Below are 12,190 nucleotides of genomic sequence, written 5' to 3'. Positions count from 1 at the left end.
GGAGTTTTGATCCTGGAGCCTGGAAAGTAAACACATGGAGAAGCAGATATGGCAGAGGCCCTGGGAAGAGAGAAGAACCATTTGCAGACAGTTTACAGTTGGCCTGACAGTTTACAGTTTCTCCAGAAAGAGAGCATAGGAGGTGAGCCCAGAGAAAAATGAGCCCTGGGATGAGAGTAACCCAAGAAGCCTGAACCCTTGCAGATGTCAGCAGCCGTCTTGCTCCAACACATAGCAACAGACTTTGGTGAGGGAAGTAACTTACACTTTGTGGCCTGGTAACTGCAAGCTTCTACCCCAAATAAATACCCTTTATAAAAACCAATCAATTTCTGGTATTTTGCATCAGCACCCCTTTGGCTGACTAATATAGTCCCCTACTGATCAACAGACAGTATTTGCCTTAGTAGACACAGGAGGTGAATGTACTTTAATTCATGGCAATGTAGTATGATGCCATGGGCCAGTGCTGGCAATGGATGCATGTGGGGGAGAAACAATTTATGCTAAGCATCAAAATTTAGAGTTACAAATTGGACAATTACCTCCCCGAAAGTATACGTTTATATTTCCCCTATATCTGAGTTTATTTTAGGAATTGATGTTTTCCAGATTGTCACATCACAGATTACCATAAAAGGATTCTGCCTTCAATGTTGAATGATAAAGGCAGTGGTAAGGGGACATGCTGAGTGCTCCCTGGTGTAAAGGTTCCCTCAGCCTGAAGAGTTGTGGTGACCAAACATACAAACTCTCAGGCCAGGGGTGGGGAGTTTCTTAATAAGGGATCTATGAGTTTGAATTAAAATTCAAAAAAATATTCTTATGAGGACATGTTGGTGTGGGGATGATAAATTTATTAAATAATACACAGCTTAGTGTGGACTTAGTAAGGGGTCCATGGTTTTCACCTGACTGGTAAAGGGGTTGTGGAACAAAAAATGTTAAGAACCCATTTTAGATATTCTTACTGCAGCACAAGGTGAAAACTGCACCCTCATAAATATGTATTCCTGATCACCCCCGTATTTCACAAGTGAAAGCACACATACACACACAGCATATTGATAAATTAGCTATTGGCCGCCTGTGGCAGTTTGAGATTATTTATGAATCTCAAAAGAGAAAGATTATTTTTGTAAACTAACCTGTTCCTCTGGGTGTGATAGCCTTTGAATGCATTAGATTCAGATGACATGTCTTGATTAAACTTCCTCTTAAGTTTGGGCTTTGATTTGACCACATCAGTAAGGCACTACTCAGATTGAGTCCCTGCCCCCTTGATGGGATAATATTAACAGATACTCACTCAAGACATGGAAAAGGAGAGAATTTGGTCATTTCTGTCCTGCCACGTGACAGAAAGGAGAGGGCTCAAACAGCTAAAGCCCTGGGGAGAGATGAGCCATTCACCTGATCGTCTGCAGCTGAAGAGAACAGAGCAGCTAAGCAGGTGAGAAGGCCCAGAAAGAAATGAGTCCTAAGCCAGAGACTGATATAGGGAGCTCTCGGAGACGAGGCAGAGATCACCAGCCATCTTGCTTCAACACATGGCAACAGACTTTGGTGAGGAAGCAGCCTGGATTTGGACTCCCTAGGGCCTTGTAACTAAGCTTTTACCCCAAATAAATACCTTTTATAAAAGCCAACAGATTTCTGGTACTTTGCATCAGAACTACTTTGGCTGACTAATGCACCCTCTCTCTAATTATTTTAATTCTTTTCTTGGCCCTGGCCACATGCTTTTGTAGGTCTATTAGTTTTTGGTGGAGGACTCCTATTATTCTCTTGTCTTTCATACTGTTGCTGTGGAATGTGGATGCAATGTTTGTTCTATGATGGGGATGGACCGTGGGGAACCAGAGCTCAGTCTCCCCCTAGGCCCATAGCACATAGCTACCTAAATGACCTGAACATAAGTTAAAAGTTAATAACCCTCCCTGGAGGGGAAAGAATGTATAGATGGTATCATAAACCATAGTTTCCTCTGAGCAGTGAAAATTCATTTCTGCATACATAGTGATGATATCATCAGACCTCGTATATGCATGTCACAGGACCCTAGCAAAAACTCTGTTCTCATATCCTATGGAATGTCTTTGTTCTGAAACATTTACATCACCCCTCATTTTTTTGCCTTTTGTGGAGTACTAATTTCATTCTCAGGACTACTGCCACTAGAAACTCTCTCCTGTTCATAAGTACAAATAAAACTTATGTCTGACTCTGTTCTTTGGTCTTGTGGCTGCCCCAACTCGTGCCCTTCAGAGTTGGGTTGGAACAAAAACACATCCTCAACTTCTGAACCTACCTGGACACATTTAAAGGTTTGACAGAGAGGAGAAAGGAGTTCACAAACAAGATTACCAGCTAGTAAATGGCAGAGCTGGATTTGGAATCACTTCATTGTGGCCACAAAGTACATGCTTAATAAATCTTAAAACATATGCACGCACACATATATGCACATATATATAAACATACTCATTTAAATAAGTTTTTGTGTGTATTTTTTCTTTAATCATTAATCAGTCTCGCCAGAGGATCCTCAATTACTTAGTATTCTAAAATATACAAATTTTTGCTCTATCATTTATTTTTATTGTACATTTCACTGTCATTTTCTCTTGTTAATTTCTTTGATTTACTCATTTTATATCTTGTTTCAGCCTGTTTTAATACAAGAATTTATAACTACACATTTCTATGTCCTAAGTACAAATATAATGGCTTTCTCTTGTAAATTTTATTTTAATCTGCTAGGTTATTTTTTCATTTTTCTTTAAACTCCTTTTCTTTAAATATATTAAACATACCTATTTCACTTTTTCCCCCCTGTATTTTCAATATCTGCAGTACCATATATCTGTGAGTCCAAACACTACAAATACTGATTTTTTTGTGATTCTTTGGCTATTTTGTTTAAATGTTTCATCCTTTCTTCAGCGTGCCTGTTTTTGCAGAGGGAGCCACACAAGTAATACCAATTCTTTTCTGAATCCATGAGAACGTGAATTTTTGTTAGGACTTTCCATGGAACTTTTTTATTTTTTTAAGTTCTTTTCACCCAGACAATTTGGGACACGTACATTTCCCCAAAATCACTCTCAGTGGGAGGTATATTGCTTTTCCCTAGTTCTTCCACCAAGAATGTTACCATGGGTGTCCAGCCTGTGTGTGTGCATGAGCTGGGGAGAGGGGTAGAGATCTTGAATCTGGTCATCCATCCTTTTAGGTCTCAACTTTTGTCTTATTTTATGTCTGTAAAATCACATGACCTAGTCCCTTGTTAGTCAAATTATTTTCCTCAGACCAGGAATATGAGCATCACCTCGGTCACTAAGAAATACAAAATCTCAGGCACTGGTTCCAAAAGTTGTCCTTGTGAATTTTTTTTTCCTACTTTATTTCTTCGCTTTCCTTCCTGTACTACCAGCTGTACAATTAAATGAACATTTTTCTGAGTACAGTAAAAGGTTGTACACACTGGTTTAAATCAGAAAAATAACGAAACGACGTCTAGAGCCATTCTTTAGGTGCATGCCAGTGTACTTGCTGGAAACGGCTGCAGGGGTTGCTGTGCGGTTGACTGCAATTAAATACATCAGTGAATTTAAAACCTGTGGTACTGATATTCTCCCACCGCTTCTCTTACACTCTTCTAAATTCCACAGTAGTCCTCCCCACCTTCCTCTTCCCACTCCAAGCACAACTTCCCGTGCTACCGGGAAAAAGCGAAAACCCGGAGTAATGGATTTCTCGTGCCCCCACGGTCCACAGGGTAGCAAGGAAAGCCTATGAAGCATGCGTGAAGTTGGGAGCGCGCACATGCGCAGTGACCAGCGGAGGGCCGCGCGCTGCTTTCTTCGGCCTGCTTGGAGGCTGCGCGCCCGGTTGACGTGTTCAGTAGTTGCGGAGGCGGCGAGGCGCTAGGAGGGGGAGGAGTGGAGGGGAGGGGGGTGAGGTGGGGGCTGAACCCGGAAGTGGGTAGGCGCTGGAGCCAGCGCGCCGGGAGTGGAGCTCTGCGGCTGGAAGCCAGCGGGGGAGCCCTGGGTTCCCGGTAATGGATTTGTGGGGCGTTTGCCCAGGGAAACTGGGGCGGGAAGGGTAGCGGGTTCGCCTGTGGCGAGCACATTCTTCTCCCGGGCAGCCTGTGGGAAGGCACTTCTGCTTCCTTTCGTCGTCCCTCGGGTTGACCCCACTACTGCTGTGCGCCCTTCTTGGGGCCGTCTCCCGCCTAGCTGTTTTGGCAGAGGGACTCTGTCTGTCCGTGAAGACCTGTGTCTTGCCCACCCTGGAAAAAGCGTGTGAATAGAGAGACTCATATTTTGTGACTTCGATGGCCTTATTGTTATCATCTTAGCGCCCCTAAACCGCGACTGCGGCCCCCCTCTGCCTGCACCATCTACGCTCTTGATGGGATCCTTCCCTTTTCTGCCGGATTATATCCACTCTGTTCGTGACCCAGGCCTGGAAGGTGTGCTCTGCCTTCCTTTCAAATTATTCTTTTGTTGCCCGTCTTTCCTATCCCGGCCCTCCTTATTCTCCTCCCTAAGATCTGAGATTTCCTGTGACTTTATCATAATTTGTTATAATTTAGAAAGAATTAGTTGATGAATACCTTTGAAAGATACAGGATTTCATTGCCTTGGAGTTATTTTATGTGGTTCTTACTGTTTTGCAGACCATGAAACCCTTGGACACGCCCCTCCGGAAGCTGTTATCCAAGACAATCTAGTTTTCCTTTACAAATCCTTTAAGACACTTATGAAGTCTCTTGTTCAGAAATTGTCATACTGCAATGAAGAAAAGGAGAAAGGTGACTTCAGGTCTTGACGAGAAGATCCATCTAGGCTATCATAAAGATTCTTCAGAAGGAAATGGTGCAGTGGAGAGTAACCAAGTAACCTGTACTCATTCTACAGAAAGACCAACTCCTGAAACCCTTCACTGTTATCAGGAACTTCCTCCTTCTCCAGATCAGAGGAAGCTTTTGAGTTCTTTGCAGTATAATAAGAATTTACTGAAGTATTTAAATGATGATAGACAGAAACAACCATCTTTCTGTGATTTACTTATCATAGTAGAAGGAAAAGAATTTAGTGCACATAAAGTGGTGGTTGCTGTTGGCAGTAGCTATTTTCATGCTTGTTTGAGTAAAAATCCAAGCACTGATGTTGTCACCCTGGATCACGTAACGCATTCGGTTTTTCAGCATTTGCTTGAATTTCTATACACGTCGGAATTTTTTGTATACAAATATGAAATACCTCTTGTTTTAGAGGCTGCAAAATTTCTGGACATTATAGATGCAGTTAAGCTGCTAAATAACGAAAATGTTGCCACTTTTCAGTCTGAGATAACTGAAAAGTCATCACCAGAAGAAACATTAAATGAATTAACTGGGAGACTATCAAATAATCATCAGTGCAAATTCTGTAGTAGACATTTTTGTTATAAAAAATCCTTAGAGAACCATTTGACTAAAACCCATAGATCACTTTTATTAGGGAAAAAACATGGGTTAAAAATGCTGGAGAGAAGTTTTTCCACAAGAAGATCAAAAAGGAATCGGAAATGCCCTATTAAGTTTGATGATACTAGTGATGATGAACAAGAAAGTGTTGATGGGTCAGGTAATTTGAATCAAACAAATTTTGATAAGGAAAAGTCAGATAGAAATGATTCAGAGGACCCTGGAAGTGAATATAATGCAGAAGAAGATGAGCTAGAGGAAGAAATGTCAGATGAATATTCTGACATTGAAGAACAAAGTGAAAAAGATCATAATGATGGAGAAGAGGAACCTGAGGCTGGTGATTCTGTAGGAAATACTCATGAGAGATTAACTCCAGTAGTCATTCAGAACAGTAACAAAAAAATATTGCAATGTCCTAAATGTGATAAAACATTTGACCGAATAGGTAAGAAAAGAGGTTGTTTTCTGTCTCTCATAACCTATTTTTCATGGATATTTTAAAGGCGATAGTTAAAATAATTTAAACTTTGAGAAAATAAATTTTAAAAGAATGCCTAACTAAGGAGTATACTTTGGTTTTCAGTACGTATTTTATCCTGTTACTTAACTGTGTTGTGATTCAGGAATTAATTTTAGTATGTATAGTATCCTAAACAAATTTTACTGTTTTCTGTCATGTCCCTAGGGCAGGTGACAGATGTATTTGGTATGAAAGTCTTCAGAGTATCAGTGATTATGTGTATATGCTTTTATTTACATGCTAATTTAATTTCAGAGATAGTGTTATTTTTGTGTCATTAGAGAAAATTGAATTAAATTATATTTGTAATTTAATAATCGGTGTACTGTTTCCTCTCCATGAGTGTGGTACTATGTGAGGCTTAAATATAGCCATCGCCTAGTACTTTTAGAATTGGGATGTTTCACTAATATATAGTGAACAATAAAACTATATACTGAGTGTAAATTATTACTACTATAGGTAGAGAATTTAGGAAGTGTCCTAATTAATAGTGCTTTTTGGTTATTATAATAATGAATCAATTGACTTTTATCCACTTAGAAAACTGAATGTGGGGAATGTGGTCCTTAACCTTAAGTTAAAAATATGTCTAAATATTTAATTTCAAGATGTCTAATATTTCTTAGTAAAGTGATTTTCAGAGGTATCTTACATGAACTGTTCTGTGAACACTTTAATTGCAATAAGTAAGTTATTTCCAAGTAAATTCAAGTTATGAAATTGTGAAGTATTTTCTGCCTCATATAGGTAACACATAAAAGGAACCTATAAGTGCAGTTTGACCTTATAAAGTTACTTATGGAGTTTACTACATTCCCAGGTGTCTTGCAGTTAATTATGTTATTGGAAATTGGTCTTATAAGGGTATTGGTAATCATTTGCTGTCAAACTATACTCCTGTGTATGCTGTGGTGTAACAGTGGTAACCTTTTTTTTGCTTTTGAATATTTTTCTCCCTGAATCAAAGTGGTTATCAATCCAATTTAATAATTATTTAGTACCTTTTTTTTACTGTGTTTGGGGCTCTGTACAAACATGAATAAAATAACTTTTCTCTAGTAACTCAATAAATTCAAATGGCATACATATAGAAGTAACCTGTTAAAGTCAGACTGCTTTAAGTTCTGTTGCGGAGCAATAAACAAATAGTATGAGGGATACAGAGGAGACAACTTTTAGGGGTTGAGGTACCTGAGAACATTCTTTTCTATAGATTCTAAGCACATGTGTTCTGTACTCTGCCTTAATTTGATCAAAATTAATTTGAAAGTGAGTAAGTAGGGGTCAGTTCACAAACGGCATTGTAGACTTCAGCACTTGGATCTCAAACTGTCCTGTTGAACACACCTGTGAAATGCTTTATGAGAAATGAGTTCTGTGTTTAAGATTGGGAAAAATACATGGACTGTTTCACAATCTATATTAATTTTGCCAAGTTCTCTCGTAAAGAAACTTGTTAATTTTGCTTAACCTAGCTTATTTTAATGTCCCAAGAAATTAGAGTTCTGTGCACACAATTTGGGAAAATACTGCTTTCTATTAAAGTTCTGATATACTAAGAGGAAGGAGTTTTGTGGCTTTTTTACTGTGGTCGGCCCAGATATGGTGAAAATCAGTAGGTCACACTGTAGGCTTATTTCTAGCCTACCTTTCTGAGTGTATTTTACATTTTACCCTTCTTTTATCCACCACCCCTCTTGTTTTGCCTAAATGGGGCTGCTTACTTTTCTCCAGTACTTTCTCATCTCCATTACATTACACATGTGTGTGTGTGTAGATATGAAATATATGCTAGCGTAATTTATTACTAATTGCTAATGTAATATAATAGAATTTATTGTCTCTAATCTGTCAAACACTGTTAACCAAATATGAAATGACATGTTACCTATTCTCAAGAATCTTCATATTTAATGACACAATATTACAATAACGATAATCTTATCAATAAATTCGGAGGACTAAGGGAATCAGGAGAAGGTTTCACAAAGCAGGTAGTATTTGAAATGAAACTTAGAGAATAAAAAGATATTTAGAAGGCAGAAGGACCAACACATGCAAATGCATTGAAGAAAGTTGTGTTCTGGAAATTGGAAGTGGGTGGGTGCTTTCAATATGGGAAAGGAGACATGATAAAAATTCCAAGAAATAAGAATTGGCAGATAAGTAGAGGTCGTATTTTGAGTGACTAGTATGCTGTAAAGAGTCGTTAATATTTTGTCCAGTAGGTAATTGAAACTTGAAAAAATTTGACAAAGGAAATGAGAACTGATAGAGGATTAGAAAGATCATGCTGACTTCCTTGTGGAGAAGGAAATTGGAAAGGAATGAGAGAAGAGCCAGAGAGGCAAGATGGAAGATGTAGCAAAGAACTAGAGGGATAATGAAAATGAATGGCATTGAGATCTAGATGGATTTAAGAGAATTAAGTAGAATTTAGGCTAAGTGCACTGGTTATGGGTAGAATGAAAAGAATATGTAGAAGGAAAAGACCTATGTACTTTAAATGTTCTTTATCAGAACTCCTATTTGCTTTTCAATAAATTATACAGGAAATACCTTCCGGTCATCCTTATATCACTCACATTCCTTTCATAGGATGTCCATCTAAATACACCTAAAGTTATATATCTTAGTCTTGATCAGTGTCCTTTGTAATACCCCAGGTTTGTTTCAAATAATAAGTTTTCATTAAGGACTTGTGGTATTCAACTAAGTTGAAAGGTTTGATATCTGACTTGACTTTGGATTTGTGAAAGGGCAAATAAGCTTCCTTCTAAGCTTCTTACTTGGCTGCTTTAGAGTTGGTTTATTAGAGATAATTAATAAGCCCTAAGACCTGCTAGAACTGTAAGCTATGTAATATGTATTTTGCTAATTTGATTCCGTTATTTTGGATCTTTTATCCTTTCTGATGTATTTAATAATTGCCTGGCAGTGAGACTCCTGATCCAGTTAGTTATATTTTTTCCTAGGCTATCAGCTGTTCTCTTCTCAACCTATTTTTATACAAGTAAGAGTCCTTTTATCTTTCCCTCTTAATACCAAAAAACCTACTGGGTAAAAGGCAAAAATAGGGGGAAGATGACAGATGTCATGAGAAAGATAATTTGTGTAAAGATTCTTATGGAATTTATCATTTTTATTGTTCCTATAGAGAATTAAAACATTTGGATAAATTCTTAATTTCTTCTGGAGGTAGAGAGTGTTTTAAAGATTTTATTTTTTAAATGTGACCATCCTGGTAGAGATTCCACTTGGTTCATATTTGAGAAGAGTTTATAATAGTGACACAATTCTTTATGTTAAGGCTAGATATTTTAGAAGTATCTTGGGTATGCCATGTGAATAAAGTCAAGGTATAATTTAAGGTTCAGCCACATTACCTATACATTGAACTAATTTGATGATGTTTCTTTTTGCAGAACCTACAGACAAAATCTGATAATTTTGCATGGCCCATAAGGGGGAATAAGTTAAGCATAACGACCTCTATATTTTCCAATTAAAACTTTGGTACATACTTATAAGGTTTGGATTTTGGCTTTGGAACCTCATCAATATCTAAATGATTTTTAACAAATTTTAAGAAACCTTAACATTGCCAGGTTACAATAATAGGGAAAGAATAAATTCAATTTATAAAACATTTTCCCAAAGAAATTATGTGATAGCAGTAATGGTCTGATTATTACTTGCTTGAAGGTAATCCAAATCAGTGTTTTTCATACTTTTTTGAGATGATTCAAAGTCAGAAATAAAATATTATACAATATATGTAGCCACGTATATGTGTGCACACATAAAGCAAAACATCTCATGAAACATGTGAATACACCCTATTTTCTACTCTTCGCCTTTTTTCAATGCTGATCACAACTTGAGCAATTGATTTCATGAACACTAATGACCTTTAGTTTGTAAAACACTGATCTAAACCGTAATGTATCTGCACTCTTGTTTTATAAAAACCTACTTATTATTTGTAATGTCTCTGTGAAAATTTACTAGAGATTTCCCCTTGGGACACACTCCCAATAAAGTCCCAGGACTTTAACATAGCAGGGGAAGTGATATGGTGGGACCTTTATATGCATGTTTAAGTGGTCTGCCCCAGCGTGGCAAAGAGGGGACAGATACTAATCCATTTTTGCAGTAGCATGGGAAAAAAGCAGCGTTCGTCCATTGTTCTCTGGGATCTGAAATTCCATCTTGATCTCTTCTAATTGATGTTTATAAATCCTATATTTATATTTGAGTTATATCTACACAACCATACTGAGTAGTAATTCATATAATAATAATAATAATAATAATATTTTTCTGTGCTATGTTCTCATGTGTTTAAGTGTTGTATACATATTAACTCATTTTTCAAAACAACCCCATGAATGTTATTAACTCAGTTACTGCAAGGATATCATTAGCTTAATTAAGGTCACACAGCTGTCTTAGCAGGTGACCAGACACTGAGTTTTCTGACTTTATGTATGTAAAAAAAACACATGGCCCATTATTTATGTGGTTATACCTGAATACCTAATGGATTAAAAAAAATTTTTTTTTTGTTTCTCTTTGTCTGTGGTAGACATCCTTCTCCCTACTTTAGGAAAAATACCTTGATTTTCTTTACTCAATTTTCTTTATGTGATAAGTGCAATGTAATCAACTTCTAAGGAATCTTTACCTCATATATGTACATACTACTTGATTATTAAATTCAGTCAAATACAGATATATCTGAGGAATTGATGAATTTTATTTTATTAAGTAGAAAAATAATTTATTATTTTCTTCCTCAGTGGCCTTAGAATATTTTGGGCTGTTTCTAATGTCCATGATATAAACAGAATTTATCACGTTTTTGAAGTGCATGACTGAAGTGCTATATTTTCATATTATATATTGGTCTGAAGAATAATTTATACATTTATCTTGCAGGATGAAGTAAAACTAAACTTTTAATTGAAAATTTTTCTTCATTTTGGAAGATTTTCTTAGTTGGCTTTTATGTAGGAAAGTATCTTTCATTGAAATTTCTACCTTAAGTTACTAGATGTGCATATTCATAACTTAGATTATGTGGTAATAATAGTTAATTGATAGCTTGTAATTTGTCAGGCAGGGTGGTCTGTGCTTTATGTATATTTGTTTATTCTTACGGCAGTCATACTATTCCAATTTTTTAGATGAGGAATTTTTGAGGAATAGAAGGTGACTTGCTCAGGGTCACATAGCCTGCTATTTAAATGGCTGGGATTCATATGCAGGTATCTGGATCCAGATCCATGCCCTTATCCATGATATTGTCCTTTCTCTGGAATGTGAAGATTTATATTCTAAATAAAGATGTAAAAGATTTGATTCTCAGTAGGAAAGTAAATAAAAACTAAGGCAAAATACATCTTTTTATTTCATCTTTTATTGTGACTTTTCTCTTTAAAAAATCTTTGTTAAAATGTCTTGATTCCTTCTATTTGTTATACCTGTAAAATCTGTGGAGAACTGAGATGTATACTCAAATTATAGTGCAATTTCTATATTAGGTATGACTCTTGATGTCTTTCTGTTATACCTGTTCTTTTCCTTTCTCTACTTTCTCTAATCCTCTCTGTGCTTGATATAGCAGTTTAGTATTAAGCATGAAGTGAAATGTATGTCATTTTCTTGTTCTCCTAATATCTTATATAACTTGATCAGGTCTTATATGAATCAGTGGTAATGAGGTATTTTGTAAAATAAATTTTGTTCAATATTTTCAATTTCCAGTTTATTTTCTGCAGGAAAAAATAAAAATACAATGTATTATAAAATGTATAAATAAATAATTTTGTCCTTTTTTATGATACTTTTTTTAAAAAGATTTTAAATATGGAAATTCCTTTCAATTCATGGATATACACAGTAAATGTAAAATATGAGAACAATAAATATTGATGATTAGATCTTTTCCTGAATATTAATTTTCAATTAAAAATACTTTTTAAAGTTTTATTGCAGAGAACTTGCAAACAGAATTTTCAGCAAATTTCTCTAACCTCATGATTTTTAAAATGTGTAAAAATGAATTTTTTTTTAAATGACTCAACTTTGAAGCAAAGGGCATACTTTGAGCAGTAAGCTGAAAGCAATAAATCTTTGAGGCTTATTAGAAGTAGAAATTTAGGTAATTTTTATCTAGTTGTGAA

General features: G+C 36.2%; 1 protein-coding gene across 2 annotated transcripts in view; it reads left to right on the top strand.

The window, feature by feature from the left end:
- Positions 1-3,844: 3,844 nt before the first annotated feature.
- The window catches only part of ZBTB41 (zinc finger and BTB domain containing 41), a 48,579-nt gene continuing 40,233 nt past the window's right edge, over positions 3,845-12,190 (top strand). For both annotated transcript variants that reach the window (XR_009180186.2, XM_058274914.1), the window contains exons 1-2: positions 3,845-4,060; positions 4,685-5,924. Coding sequence is in view for 1 of the 2 variants with exons in the window: in XM_058274914.1 (XP_058130897.1) it covers positions 4,802-5,924 (1,123 nt within the window). In the remaining variant the exon portion in view is untranslated. The remainder of the gene's footprint in view (positions 4,061-4,684; positions 5,925-12,190) is intronic.

This window comes from Dasypus novemcinctus, chromosome 13 (genome assembly GCF_030445035.2).
Source record: "Dasypus novemcinctus isolate mDasNov1 chromosome 13, mDasNov1.1.hap2, whole genome shotgun sequence".
Classification (NCBI taxonomy): Eukaryota; Metazoa; Chordata; class Mammalia; order Cingulata; family Dasypodidae; genus Dasypus; species Dasypus novemcinctus.
The sequence above is the reverse complement of the archived record's forward strand: the minus strand, read 5'-3'. Positions and strand labels throughout refer to the sequence as shown.